This window comes from Papaver somniferum, chromosome 11 (genome assembly GCF_003573695.1).
Source record: "Papaver somniferum cultivar HN1 chromosome 11, ASM357369v1, whole genome shotgun sequence".
In the NCBI taxonomy this organism is placed as follows: Eukaryota; Viridiplantae; Streptophyta; class Magnoliopsida; order Ranunculales; family Papaveraceae; genus Papaver; species Papaver somniferum.
The window spans coordinates 76798319-76814616 of NC_039368.1; the positions used below are offsets into that span (position 1 = coordinate 76798319).

Consider the following 16298-nt stretch of genomic DNA (forward strand, 5'->3'; position numbering starts at 1 on the left):
TTCAACAAGGATTACTTTAGATAGAGACATTCCCTTCTAGTTACCCCATTCAGTTTACCAGCATACATGATGAAGTTTACAAGGAATTGTAAAAGCAAACAAAAGATAGTAAATAGTAAAACCACAGAGATTCCAAGAGGGATCCGGTGTTGGACAACCATATGTTGCCTCGTCAAAACCTTGACAAGGAAATGTCATAGGGATAAAACCTCGACGAAAGAAAAGAGTACAACATGATAAGTCCTAAAAGAAAAGAAAAGCATAAATAAAGTACATAGAGACATAAAGTGGCTTTTTGTGCAAGCATCAATCTAATTTTTTCTGAGGAAGCTTCTAAACCATAAGGAAGATTTTTTAGGATATCTTTTCAACAAACCATCCTTATAGTCTATAAAAGTAATCCCAAATCTAATTGTGTATCCGTCACCCCATTCGAAGTTGTCCAGCAAAGACCACGCAAAGTATCCCCTCACATCAATACCCTCCCTGCATCATTTTTACAAAAAAAAAAAAGAAAGGAAAAAAAAAAGTAATTAAGAAAAAAGTCATCAAAGAGAAAATGTAACTCGTTGATCCTATGTGTAATAGTCAGATAAAGTTTTTGGATATATTTTAAGAAGTTACTTTTCAATTTGATTTAGCCAAAAAAAACAAAAAAGATTAGGAGTACTGCAATTTCGAAATCATTTTTGGAAATAAAAAATAAAGTTTTACCTATTTGCCACTCTCCAAAAATACGAACCATATTTAACCTATTTACCGCCCATATATCTTAGAAAATATCCTAAATACTACGCCTTGGACTTTTTATTTACAATCAATTAAATCCAACGGAAACAAACCCTAAAAACCTATTCGTCTTCTCCCATGACCCATCGATCTTACTTCGTTATTTTTTTAACGAATTATTTCAAATGAGAACTGAGATAATCATTGTTGAAGTTGTTCCGTAGATTTTTTTTTAATAAATTCATCGTATTTTTCGGTAATTCCTAATACCACGTAGGATAATGTTGATATTATTGGTGATCAAGCTAACGAGGAAATGGTGCGTCTAACACCTAAAGCCTCCAGAGAAAATTAATAAATTACTTAACTTTAATCGTGAATTCCGTTTGAAGTATCATGGATATACTTCTCACCCAACCTGTGATACGTTCCCACTTTTGTAGCCAATACTGTGTGTAATGTTTACAATTGGATATATGCTAACTTGATCGGTCATATACGGAAGGTTTTTTTTTTTATGGGAATCATATACGGAAGGTTGATTTATTAAAGCTTTACTGGTCAACCACCTTTTTTTCTCTAAAAAGCTTTAATGGAAGTAACCTTACTTGTTGGTTCATTGATTCATCTAATTTTCCAAAAATTATTTGTAAATTACCTTGTTTATTTCTGGACGATTTTAATGATAAAATATCAAAAAAAAAATCATAAACATTATATTCAAATAATATTTGACTTTTCTATATAGGTGGTAAATAGGAAGAAACGGAGTTGAAAAATAAAAATTGTTTTAGAAAGTTCTATAGGTGATAAATAGGAAAAATATGGGTGACAAATAGGTGAAACCAAAAATAATAATTTATTATGAATCAAATTAATCTCTAATTTCTGTTTCGTTTCAGAGTTTCAAACACCCTCTTTGAAGAATGAACCAATGAAATATGATGGTCCAAATTAAGCTAAGGAATAATACGTACTTGATAGCTCGTTCGACTTCAGAAAGATGGGCACGGTAGTAACTGATCCTCAAGTCGTCTTTTAATGCATCCTTCAATGATAATGAAGGGTCATTCTTCTCTGATATCCCTACGATAAATATAGAAAAATAAATAAACCGAATACGCAGTTACCATCGAAATAGCTGGACTATTAAACCCATCCGAGGTAACAAAATTGATACATTTTAATTACTTACCGTTCTCAGTAATGTAAATTATAGGATTCTTGTATTTTCGCTTTGTGTAACGCAACAGGCTTCGTAGTCCTTGTGGGTACATATGCAACCAAGCCGATCCGGACTGCGCATAAAATTGAAATACTAAGGATTGCTTTTCTAAGTGTCAAATTAACAAAATAAAAAATGTGCATAATGTGTAAGATCGAACCTTAGGACCGATGGGAACACCATTTCTCTCGCCTGTCACATCGAAAACACCACTCTGTTAATAAGCTAGCTAGCTACTAAAGGGTTTTCGGATCGAGTTGCATAAATGATGTAACTCAGAAGTCTTGAACCAACAACAAAAAAAAAAACTATATTAATTCCGAAAAAACTTACTAGTTTGATTAGCTTGAGCATCGGTTGTGTAACTAGGATTGATGTCATTATTAGCGTTCATAACATGTTGTGCATAATAGCCAGTGTAGTAATTTAGTCCGATGAAGTCGAATGAACCCTTGACCATCTCCGATTCATCTTTAGTGAATTTCGGGAGCCTATCTCCGACTAGGGATTGCATGCTCAATGGATACCGGCCGAATGTCAATGGATCCATGAACCTAAAAAAGAATATTTTTCCTCGTAGATTAATTACCAACAACTAGGAGATGATTAATTAGGTGTTTCCAAAAGTAATTGAGGGGTTAACATACTTACCAACCGTACATGAAGTCAATGGATCGAAGCGCGGCATGTCGATCGTGTTTAGCATTGGAAAAGGGTTCCGTCCAGTGACACACTAATGTGACTCCAATTTTTCCCTTCTGTGATGCCTGCATCAATATTCACATGTAAACATAGAAATTCATCTCCGGTATATGTATATGCTTTTTTAGTGTATTTGTATGTGTATACCTGATACTTGAGCTTATAAACATGAACTGCAGCAGCATGAGAGAGGAGCTGATAGTGACCAACCAAATAGGGTTCAGTTCCGGAATGACCAGCAGTGCAGCTAGGGTCTATGTTCTTTGAGCATCTGCCAGGTGCCAAAGCTCCCCATGCATAACCACCGTTGCTAAATGCCCATGGCTCATTCAATGTGATCCAATGCTTAACTCTGTCACCAAATTCCTTATAACATAGTTCTGCATAATCCTTGAAATCATCCCTGGTATATTTGCAAATGGTTTCATGTTAACATTCATTGATTTCACAAATCAAAAGTTTTAGCTTTGGGATATTTTTATCAGAACTTACACAATATGAGGGCTCAAAAATCCACCGTACGCGTCTTCAAGGCCTTGGGGAAGATCCCAATGAAAAAGTGTCACATAGGGTTGTACACCTGCAGGGTTGCTCATATATTTTCAATATCTTTGCTAAACCTGATACCACTGTATCACAATGGTAAATTATTTGGCGACGATATTAAGATATGAGTTTGAAACTCATCAATATCAGTAATTATTTTGATCAAGATCACGTACCTTTCGATAAGAGTTCGTTGATGAGGTTGTTGTAATACTTGATCCCTTGTTTGTTCACTCCTCCGCTTAGTTTCCCAGCTGAATATTTCAGATAAGGTAAATAAAGTACTCTAAACGGAAATTTTAACAAGTCAAAAATATTTGTGATTCCTTGATCACTAATCTGCATTTTCTTACTTGGTAGTATTCTTGACCAAGAGATGGAGAATCTATAGCTGTTGAATCCCATTTCTTGCATAATCTTCACATCTTCCTTATACCGATGATAAGAGTCAAGTGCTACATCTCCGTTGCTACGATCACTTATCTTTTCTGTTATCACCAAATTAGCTACATGTCAACTTATTTTTCTCTCGCAACTATTTTTCACAAAAAAAAATTAAAATAATGCAGATAACATAGTATTAACTTTTTTTGGACTCGTAATTTTCTTATATATACAGTTTTTATTTTAATTTATCCACACTTAGGCCAAGCACTATGGAGAGCGATTTCGCTTCACTATACCTTTTGGACTTAATTATAACGAAAATCTCAAAATTAGACCGAGCCAAATTGCAGATTCGCATGATTCTAAAAGCAAAAAAATAATATATCATCCCATGAAAAATGAATTTGTTGGTATTTGAACAATTTTAAAGAAAACATGTTACAAAATTATTTTTTAGTATTTTCTTTTATCTACCTTTTTGTATTAAAATTTAGAATTGACATATCTCATAAACTAAAAGGCGGATACGTATAAATGTTATACCATTAAAAATAGTTTTAGAAGACCTATGCAAGAGTATAAACATAGTTATCAAAAAAAATGGGGATTTTAATAAACTGACACACTTCCAATTTGCAGTTCAAGAAAATGCCACCGTTTTTTTCAGAGTTTATTTAACGCCACATATATGACCTTTTCCATCCAAAAAAACTGTTGCCATCAGTTAATGCATAGGTGGCAGTTATCCAGCTTAGTAAAAGACATATACACCCTCAAATTCATAGTGTACCCGTCTATAACCAATTCAATCACCATTGCGTTGTTCTGTTGCCATGAACCATCATGAGAACGACGAGAGTCCATACCAATTTCTCGACTTGCAGATAAAGCCCAACAGACTGCAACGTCTTTGTTTACTACCAATTGCTTCTCGACCAAGACCAAAATACCCCATACAATCCAGCCAGGTAGAAAACTCACATGCGATTTTGGTTTCCATCTCGTCACCACTCTACTTGAACCATGAGCCAGCGTATACACCTTGCCTCTCTCCGTCTTCTCACTTGGACGGAACAACACCTTCAACTGATACGGCTAATTTGTTAGAAAGAGAACGGCAGAATGAGCATCTTCTTCCTTGTATATTTAAAATTCTTCATCAGTTAGTCTAAAAGCTCATGGATCTAATATCCAGTGAACCCCAAATTCTATCCTCCTTACACTCGATCAGCCATAAGAACAATCAACACCATTTTCAGATCAATCCCATCGCAATGCAAGTGAACTTCGAACACTACTTGCCACCCATTGATTCTCATGTCTTCTAATTCGCAAGAACAATTGCCATTAAACCCAATCTCAGCCACCGTCTCCTGTAATTCATGACCACCATTTGATCAAAACCAAATTGGGCAAAAACCCATCTTCAGATTACATCAAAACCCCCGATTCAATTCCTTGGTTGCTGTTTGAAGAAGTCCTGTATAGGAACGGTAAGCATCCACCATTTGATACTAGCAATGCCTCAATCGACCGAGACTCAGCAGAGAACGACATCCCAATTTATTCAACTACACGAACTCAAACCATTGCTTCAAATTGAAATCGACCCACCAATCACAACAGCTCAATTCATGTTTAAATCCCGATTCAAACCATCTGCCACACTTGTAAATCCCAATTCAAAAAATTGAAATCGACCATTGCTTCAAATTGTATCGGGATTTAAACATGAATCGACCCACCAATCACAACAGCTCAATTCATGTTTTTTCTGTGGATACAACTCAATTCTTCAAATTAATACTCAAACCATTGCTTCAAATTGAAATCGACCCACCAATCGAGATTCAAATCAAAGACATCCTAAGTTATCTTTTCTCCACAGAGAAAACCCTAGCTCTTCGATTTATCTTCAAAATGGTTTCAGAACATTAATTAAACTTCAACCCCTTTGTTCTACATCTGACAGCAACCCTAACTTCGATCTGCAGCAGCAACTCCATCCTCTTCATCCCGTGCTCAAACAATCACAACAGCATCACCGACAATCAACTCTTAACGTTTCTCTTAAGTTTCTGATATCATAATCACAAAATCTTCTCACGGAAACACGAGAAGAGAAGAACAGGGGAAAGAAGAAGAAGAAAGAACTAACGGGGAAAGATGGTGAACCCATGACTAGTATAATAGGGTTTTCAAGGGTAAATATGTAAATCGCGACAGATTATTTTGACCGAGTCAGCGAAAAAAACCAAGTGTGTGGGTCCTGACGGAAAAACTAACGGTTGTGGCATTTAATAAACTCTGAAAAAAACGGTGGCATTTTCTTGAATCGGGATTTGCAAGTGTGGCAGTTTGTTAAAAATCCCCAAAAAAATTCTTAAAATCTTTTAAACATTAGTTATCAACAATGATTCATTTGGAAAAGATATAACATATGAAAATGAAACGATCAAGGGAAAAAACAAAAAGGTTCAACTTTCGCCTGAGTAAGGGGGTATTTTTATTAAAGTAAAGATGGCATTTGCATAGTAGAAACTAAAGTGACTCGGATTCTTCACAAACACATGTCACAAGAAAAAAAGTTATTTGGGTAGTGAATAAGATAATTGGGGTTGAATTAATATGGGCAGAAAATAGGGAAAATGGGGGAATGAAATAGAAAAAACCAAAATTGTATTCTCAGACTTGACTTCTGCTTTCGAGAATCATTGCTGATACAAGCAAAAATCCAAATATATATATACCTGGATGTTTGTGAGTAAAAGTATCCCAAATACTTGGTCCTTTACCATCTTTGCTTGCAGCACCTTCATACTGCGTAGTTAATTAACCACGACAAAACAAATAAAAATTTATTCAAAATACAAAAGAGTACTCAAAACAAAACCTTCTGCTATATCTAGTTAATAGTTTGGGGTAGCATTTTACCTGGTATGAAGAAGAAGCTGTTCCAAAAGCGAACCCAACAGGAAAGCAGCTCCGGTTAACCTGTTGCTCCGGACTATCATGAAAGTTGACAGCCTCTTTGAAATGAGCTAATGAGACTAAGGCAACCAGATGGATTACTAGAGAACCAATGCAGCCCACGGTCTTCATGAACGATATAATGCAATGTACATATTTTCATGGTGGTGTTGCATTGTATTTATTTTAGTATGTCTGATAACGATGACCTTGCTCATATGGGTTGGATAATCTTTTTCAAATAAGAACGACTCACACGCCAAAGACTATCGGGGTTTGTTCCAAGTTGTGAAATGTTACGGGCGGCTAGCAGCCATGAAAAAAAAAATATATATATATATATATATCATCGAGTTGATCATGCATCTTTCAACCGGGTTACCAAAAGGCTTATACAAACATTAGAGAACACCATTGCATGTAAAACATTAGAGAAAACAGAAAAAGCATTTGATCCTAGTCATTGGATGAGGATCAATTAGCAGATACCTGCCGTGTTAATATTGGTATTTATTTGAAATGGACATTTATTTGTTAAATATCTAGTATCATATCCGTCCAATCCAGACTCTGCAATGAAAGTAAGGAATCTAAGGGACCTCATCTTCCTCTTGTGTTTTAGCAATTTAGGTCATATCCTTTACAGTTTTACGTGTAAATTTTTTCTTTTACCATACACCAAGAGGGGGTGTTTGGTTGGACACCAAAACCAAAAATAATTATATTTCTCCATGAGTAGAAGTCACCCTCAAAATCGAAAGTAAGAGACATAACTGAACCTTTTCATTTGTAAAATTTTGCTCCAAACTAACAACCCTGGACGAATATAACTTTTTTTTTTTTGATTCTGAAACTTTTTTTTGTTTTGAATAAGTGTATCCAGTCGATCCATTGTGCCTTGGGAGGAGTGGTCTTCCTATCCTATTTGGCAACACACCGCAAGTTAACTGGCGGAATTAATTTGGTTGGTGACACCAACAAACATATTGGGCTACATACATAGATATTTGAACGGAAGCCGTTTTAACTATATATGTGATATATGAAAGTATACCGTTAAATCCTAATACCTTGACCTGGCTATTCCGGCTCTCTAAGGTATGATGCATGGATCAGTATTAACTCATATGTTTATGAATATTATTAAGGAGATGTAGTGTTAATATTTATTTAGTTAAGTACGTAATAATAATGACATTTAATGTTTAATTGACTTTAAAAATTTTGTTTATCTAGCTTTTTTAGTTTATTCATCTAAATAACTCAACATCGTCCTCTTATCCCCAACCCAACTACATTATTGGTCTGAAATTAAATTCAACGGTTTTCTTTTCGGGAAAATTAGGGGGAGACCAAAAAAAAAATATATTTCATTTTCAGGCCCACAATTAATTTTAGATACCGTGACACCCATAATTATATGAAATTATTAAAAATGTATGCATGACGGATTATGCATCCGCATGACGGGTTATGCATCAGGGGTATAATTGGCAACGCAACTTGGATATAACATATCTAAAAATCCGCGCCTTGGAATTTTACAAATTTTATATCGTTGGAAATCTTTTTAAGAGAGCTACGCAACGAGTACAAACAACAATACTAAATTTTTGTTTTTCACGAAAAAATCGGAGGTGATCATTATTTTAGGAAAAATTTCGAAAACTGACTACATAACCATTATGCAGCCACCAAAAAAGATGCATAACACATTCTGCAGACGCATAATGAATTATGCAACCATTTTCTCGACTGCATAACAAAGTTATGCATCTATAACAAGTTATGTAGCCATTGTTTTGGTTGATTTTAGTGCGTACATAAAAAATTGATGCATAATGCATTATGCAAACATATTTTCGGATGCATAACAGGTTATGCATCTATTTTCTCGATGCATAAAAGATTGTGCAACAAATTTCTCGATGCATAATGCATTATGCAGCCATATTTTCGGATGCATAACAGGTTATGCATCAATTTTCACGACTGCATAACATGTTATGCAGATATTATTGTAGGTGCATGACAAGTTGTGCAGTCTTTTGATAGACGCATTTATGTGTCTAATATATCTCTATTGTATATAGTGTTAGTGCTCGATTCTATACTTATTTGGTTATTTTATTTATTTGTAGGTGTTTTTAGAAGAATAAGGATTTGCGGCGAAATTGGTTGAAAATGCGGCGTTTGGACCTCCGTTGATAGAGTGCCGGAAGCGCCCCAGAAGTGTACCGGAAGTACCCCAGAAATACTCCGGAGGAACCCCGAAAAAAGTGCGGAAAATGCCCCAGAGGACACTTGCTATACGGACCCTTGATTTTGGATAAGGGGTAACCTAATTACTAAGGGGCATCCCATTTCAAGGCACATGCTAAAGGGACTCCCAGTCTGGTTAAGGGGACACCACATTCAAAGTTCAAATAATGGAATTTGGCGGGAAAGCTGAAATTCACGTCTGATAACTTGTTGTTGGATTTCTGGGCAGTTTTGAGGGAGATTAAATCCCTGGAATCAATTGGGCTAGGCCTGTTAAGACTAAACAGACCGTATGCAAGTGATTTTATCGATCAACTTGGGCTGGAATGGCTGGGAGAAGTGATCAAAGTCCAAACAGGATACGTATTGTTCTGTCCAGTTTCAAGGATTTGTATGAAAGATTTTGTGAGAGTTTTACGCTGGATAATTACGTAATAGGTCCTGTTCAAGTCTTGATAAGAGTTTGGTGGAAATTTTATAGCTAACAGACGCGTACGAATAGCTTTGAGCAGTATTTTTCCGAGACTTTGGAAGAAAGAAAAAATAGAGATTCTATCGGGATTTCTTTGAGCTGTGAAGTATATAAGAGGTGGAGAGAGGTGAGAGAAGATTATCAAGAGTTAGGGGTCGATTTGGAGGCCAGCAGAGAGGCGCAGGAGGAGTTGCAGGAATTGTACCTGCTGCTGCTGCTGCCATTAACAAAGCTCGAAGAACACGAAGAACACACCCGCAATGACAGTCGTTTATCAACAGTGACAACGACTAGCATCCGAGGGTCTTAAAACAACAGCGTCAACAGCAGCAGTGAGGTATCGTTATTTACAGCAGTCGTATTTTATCGTTCTTCTCTGGACGCTTAAAGAGGGTCGTAGTTTCACTGTATTATATTTTTCACTCTTTTAATCATATTTTGAGCATCAAGTATGTATTTTGAGAACATGATTATTGTGAGTAGCTAAACCCCAATACTGGGATGATGGAGGAAGCTGTTTTTCAGCCATGTGGTTATTTAAATAATTCTTAATTCACTTTTTGCACCGATTTTAATTGATTTATTATTTCAATTAATTACTTGTGATTTTGTTTGATGGAACATGCTTAGTCCTAGGGATTCTTGATGTGCCATGCTTATCATATACAAGTAATATTTTATGGAATCTAATTTGGCAAAGATAAAGTTAATACTTGTTTTATTTTGAGCTATAATCGCCTAGGATTATTTTCTGAGCCACTTGAATATGAAACACATTGGAATCCTGAGTCCTGGTTCCTCTTGATCTTGTGACATATTGTGTATATATTTTTGTTTTAAAAATCTTTTCAAGTCCGAGTAACGAAATCTTATTTACCGCAATCGAATTACTACAACATCTTTGTTTTTGTTGGTTTCAATAGTGACGAAAAAGTTGATGCATAACGTGCTATGCAACCGTTTTATGGACTGCATAACAAGTTATGCAACAAACTTTGTAGATGCATAACAGGTTATGCATCCATTTTCATAGCTGCATAACAACTTAAAACAACACCCAACAGACTAAAAACCAAATCTGATCTTGACATGTTATGCAGTCATAACAACGTGGCATGCATAACTAGCCACCAACTTCACAGCTCCCCATCTATATCTCGACAAAAATCAGACTCTTCAATCTCGGACAACAAGCACACCCTCATATCCATTATTGCAGACGTAGAATAAAACATCATAGATTCAAGTCAAATCCTGGCAGCAAACCAAGCTGCCGTTGATAATGCTTCTTCTGTCAAAACCTGATGTGCTAAACCATGTAATGTCGCACCATAAACCGTCTCCAACAATCCTTGTTCGATACAAACACTAAACACCACCAATATGCAGCCATTCATCTCATAAAACTGACGGCATCTACATTCTTTCTTAGCTATTTTCAAGGACCCAAACTCTATCCGATGCTGAAACAAATTAGTACCCAAGTTAGCTCACCCTACTGGCTTCTAATTAACGCCACATCCGCTGCAAACAACCCTTGTACTCATCCCACAAACGCACAACAAACTAGCAAGAAAACGGTGCAGTCAAGCAGTTGCAGCTGGTTATGTTCTTGTTGTTTAGCCTTGACCAAATCTTCCACAGCACTAACCAAATTTGCGAATCACTCTGCACCCTTTTTTTCCTTCTTTTCTCGCTGCCAGAACTGTACCAAACCCTCACCATAGACAACATGTATCCTTCGATATCTTGTTGGTTTCAAACCCATGGCAAAAACACACAACACCTACACAAACATATGCAGCAACATTTGTTTCTTCTCCTCTTCTTACACGACCCAGATAATCAACAATTCCCATAGCATCAACCATTGTAACAGCTGCGAACTAAGTGATAATAAGATGGTGGTTCAGCTTTTCTGTCGAACAGTTGATATACTTTACCTGATGGTGTTGTTGTATGTTGAGAAACCATATCCTTCAGCTCTCCAATTCCTGCAATTTCACATTCAACACAGCCCAATAACTCCACTTCTTCCAGGAATTATAAACTACTCATTCATCATCATTTACTGTCACAATCAACCACAGCAACAACATCTCTTGGACAGAGAAAAGAGGGGATGTAAGAAATTCTTCTTTCCTGGCTCTCTTGAGTTAAAATACAACCCAAACTTCTACATCATCTCGAGCTCCCGATTCTTCGAACACAACCACCAAAACCCATTTAATCAATCAGTCCCAGATCCCCTTTTCTTTGTTGATTTCTGTTTTGCAACTTCACCAAATTCCTTATCTGATCTTCTAAAACTTCATTCATAATCAATTACATCAACAGATCAGACCCTAACTTCTTCCTCTCAAACATTACCTCAACTGTAGATGATTCAAATCACAAACGAACCCTTGAATACACCGAATCCAGTTGAAAAACGGACCCAACTTGGTTGCTGCAATTTCTAATCTCAATCGAGATTTTGGACTCCGTCGATAGATAGGAAAGAAAGTTGTAGGGAGATATGAATCTGAGAAGAAGAAGAAGAAAAAAAAAAGACCGGAACATAATTTCAGAAATTATGGGTTTGAGAATAATTTTCTTCCAGAAAATGGGTGCGCGCCTGTGTTTTTCTGAGCGTGGGTTTCATAGTAGAAAAGTCTGGGAGAATGGGTCTCCCTGTAGTTTTCACTTTCTTTTGACATCAATACCAACAAATCAATATGCATTATTTTCTCATATATTTTGTTTCTAGTTCATGTTCATGTTCGATAGAAACATGGACGAGCTCCACCTACGTGAGGAGATGAACGAACCTTATTTCTCGGTGGTTGGTAAATAAGAAAAAGTTTTTCCTATTTCCTGCCCTCATTTTTCCTTTTTTTTACTAGGAAAAGAGAATCATTGATAGAAAAATTAGAGAACACTGTCTTCCTCTAGAGAGGATTTTAACCATATAGGAAAATCAGAATCAGCTAATAATCTAACTAAACTGTTTGAAGCATCATAAGCTTCCTTGACTAGTAGATGAACCGTATCATTTGCTTCTCTTGGAACATAGCTACATTTCCAAGAGTTAAAAGAAGAAAGAGGGACTAAAGTATCCCAATAACTGAGCTCGTAGTCCACTTCACAGTCGTAGAAGCACCATTCAATGACGTTATCACATTTGAGTTGTCACCGTCAAGATGTATGTGTTCAATATTTTTCCTTTTACCCATGTGACTGTCTACATATCACTTAGAGCTTCAGCCTGCAGCCTGCTCTTCATCAAAAGTAGTTAAGGGAATGCTTGATGCACCTCCACGTTCACCTGCAAAAGACCTCATTATTAGACCAAGACCACATTTATTACAATCATTTTTGAAGCTTGCATCAAAATTAATTTTCATAAATGGTACAAAGGAACAATCCATCTAATGTTTCTGTCTGCCCTGCCCTGTACATTCTGCCCATTAATAGACATTGAGGATAGATTGTTGTCCCAATCAGAAATAAATTTCTTCACCTGCAGGGAAAGAATTACAACAGTAATGCGAATATTATCAAATACTACCTAGCACCCTCTCTTCCAAATATGCTAGAGTATTATCTTGCAGGTTGAATGTTTTTCTGCATCTGAGCATTTATACCTGATGGACTAAATTAAAAGCCATTACCTAATCCAATCAATCAAATTTTTGTTTTGAATTCTATTATATAAATTAGGGCCAAGAGATATCCACATATCCTTAGCATAGTTACACCCAATGAAGAGATGTCGAGTAGTTTCAAAACAGTTCCTACAAAAAGGATAAGTACTGTCTATATTATTCATGACTTTATGAAGACGATCTCTAACTGGGATACAATCCTGGATACATTTTCAAAGGAAAAACAGAATCTTTTGAGGAAGTTGCACCTACCAGAACCTAGTCCAATAGAATTGGTTATTAGGAACATAAGACATATCAATTGTGCTATTAAGAATAAACCTATAAGTAGATTTTACACTAAAACAATCATTATTGGTCAAAGTCCATATAATCCCATCAACTCCATGGATGGGAATCCTGATTTGGTGATCTGACTAACAGTTTGCTCGTTAAAAAGAGCATTCAGCACATCAACATCCCAAGATCTAGCTTCACTATTTATCAGATCTCTAACATTGACAATGCTCATAGACCATCTACTAGAGTCAACTGTATTATCTAGCTAACCTGGGAATTCACTTATGTTTCCATACACTAATTTTAGATCCATCCCCTATTTCCCAACAATAATTAGATTTTACTATTTCTAGACCCTCCATAATACCTCTCTAAATCCAGGAGCCATGAGCAGAAACATCATCAGTAAGGGGATCTAGATTCATGAAGTATTTATGCCTAAAAATAACTTCCCAATGAGCATCAGGTTATTGTAACATCCTCCAAGTTATTCTGGAAAGAAAAACAATGTTAAAAATGTCAGATTTCTTAAAATTCAGACCACCAAACTTCTTAGGGATCGCAACATAGTCCCATTTTCTAAGAATTAAACCTCTAAACTAGAGCTGGAAAACAAGCTGAAATCCCGCGGGTTAGCCCGGACCGTCCCGTGAAAACCCGCGCCCGGCAGCCGAAGTTAGGATTGGAGAAATACCGGCTTGTTAGAAAACGGGTTAACCCGGCTCGGCTTGTAAACCAGCGGATTTAACCCGTTACCCTAACCCCCACCCCACACGTGTCCTCCTACATACCCCCACTTGCCTCTTCGTCTCTTCTTATCTATAGATTTCTTCCACTTTCACAGACAGTTATCAACTTATCATCTCTCTGTTTCTTCCACCTTCAGAAACAATTTTTCACAGACAGAAAAGAGAGTCGGAAATCCTAATTTCAAACCGAGAGTTAGCAGAGATTCACGTATGAGAATCAGATTCAAACCTAATTGAAACCCTAATTTCAAACTGAGAGGAGAATAAATTGAAAACCTAATTTCAATTTAAGTTTTGTTGATTTTAGAATGGTTTCGAGATCGAGAAGATGATGATGTTCTACAGAAAAAGGAGAGCTGCTACTGATGAAATCGATTCAAGAATCTAGAAAAAAAGTACGGTGATTTGAAATTGTAAGAGATGACGATGTTGAACTGAGTCTGAGATGTATTAATCAGATCGAGTTTAAGTCTAGGGTTTGTTGTTACCATTGAATTAAAGTTAGTCGATGGATTCAGAGATGCAGAGATTGATGAAATTGGTTTCGATTTGTGCAATCGAAAAACAAGAAGAGGAATTAGGGAACTAGAGGTGTTGCTGCTTAAAGGAATCTGAATCTGGTGGAGTTGTTATTAGATTTGAACCTGGATTGAGACCAAGAACAATAGAAGAAAGAGATGGTGTTGCTATGAATCTGGTGATTATTCAGAAATGAATGGTTCTTGTGGTGCTGCAATTGGCAGATGACTGAATAATTTTAATGGGTTTTCATATATTGTATAGATGTATGTATTGTCGCATGGAAAATACTGAATTAGAAGGCCTGAAATTGGCCGGATTGTGGTGACGCAATACACCTGAAATAGAAATTAGTTTATGAAACTAAATAGATGTATGTTAGAAATTAGGATGCAGGATTGTGCAGAGAAGAAATCGGCCTAAACTCGGCCTGAGAAATGCCAGAAACAGCTAAAAGTCTGTCTGAATCAGAATTCGGCCGAGAAGGAGATTTAGATGGCCTGAATGTGGCCGGAAATAGACCAGAAATCAGAGGAAACTCTCTCAAATTGGTTCTTGGCGAGGTGACTAACCAGAAACGGGCTAACCCCCGCAAGTTTAACCCGTTACGGGCACGGGTTGAAGAAATGACCCCCGTGAAGAGTTTAACCCGTAACGGGCATTGGTTGAAGAAATGACCCCCCGTGAAGAATAACGACTCGCAGGTTTTGGTCAGTGTTAACCCGAATCCGTGTAACCGGCAACAAGCCAACCCCGACCCGCCCGTTTGCCATCTCTACTCTAAACTCAGGCGTAACTCTAGTGCCATGTAAAAGACCCTTGCTTTCAGCAGATAACAAACATTTTGAGAAAAACTCCATGCATAGGATAAAATGATACAGATTCAGAGGGTCTCCCTAATGAAGACCCCTCTCAGGGTAGAAGATATCACCTGGTGATCCATTAAGCAACACTGAGGTAGAAACTATTGAGAAACATTTCTCAATAGTTCTGCAAAAATCTTCATGGAATCCAAGTTTAAGTAATGAATGAATAACAAAACACCATTCAACGTGATCAAAATCCTTAGACATGTCTAACTTTATAGCTATCAGCCCTTTCGTCTTAGTTTATTTTTTTCATAGTATCTACAAATTCGTGAGCTAAAACTATATTATCAGACATTTGACGACCTTGCAAAAAAACTGCTTGAAAATGACTTATAATTTTGTTCAGAATGGGCCTAAGATGATTGGCTATAATTTTTGACACAATTTTCTAAGAGGTATTACACAGGCTTATAGGTATAAATTCTGAGGCATTCTTATGACAAGTAACTTTAGGAATTAAGAGATATAATTATGGTTACATTTTTTAAGAATGTACTTAGAATGAAAGACTGCTTGAACCATGTGCACCATATCATTACCTACAATGTCCGACATGTTTTGGTAAAAACCAGGTGGGAATCCGTCCGGACTTGGAGAGGTCCATGGTTTCATCTTGAAGACATCTCTGATTTTTTCACTACTAGGAATAGCTAGTAACCTCAAGTTATCCTCATTGCTAACACAAGCCTGAATATCACTCATAAAATCAGAGGTAATATTGGGTGATGGTATTGTAGTAATGAGGTTCAAACTCTCGGACTTGTGAAGATTAAATTTAAAGATTTAATAAAATTATATACAAATATATTAACAAAGTGGGCGAGAGGGATGAGAAAAAAACCAAGACATTGATTCCACTATTACACATGAATTAATGATGGTAAATAATCCAAAACTCTAATTATCTTTTAAGTCCTTTATATCTTAACTCACTAATAATCA

At 36.4% G+C, this 16298-nt stretch overlaps 1 protein-coding gene across 1 annotated transcript; it reads right to left on the bottom strand.

Annotated features, from left to right (window-relative positions):
* Positions 1-311: 311 nt before the first annotated feature.
* On the bottom strand, positions 312-15911 carry LOC113320551 (beta-glucosidase 12-like). The gene is made up of 13 exons (XM_026568458.1): positions 15885-15911; positions 6524-6589; positions 6340-6409; positions 3556-3690; positions 3379-3456; positions 3149-3236; positions 2804-3059; positions 2606-2721; positions 2288-2508; positions 2115-2146; positions 1925-2027; positions 1707-1815; positions 312-486 (listed from the first exon to the last, which is right to left on the bottom strand). The coding sequence occupies exons 1-13, from the start codon at positions 15909-15911 to the stop codon at positions 312-314; spliced, it is 1476 nt and encodes a 491-aa protein (XP_026424243.1).
* Positions 15912-16298: the final 387 nt, after the last annotated feature.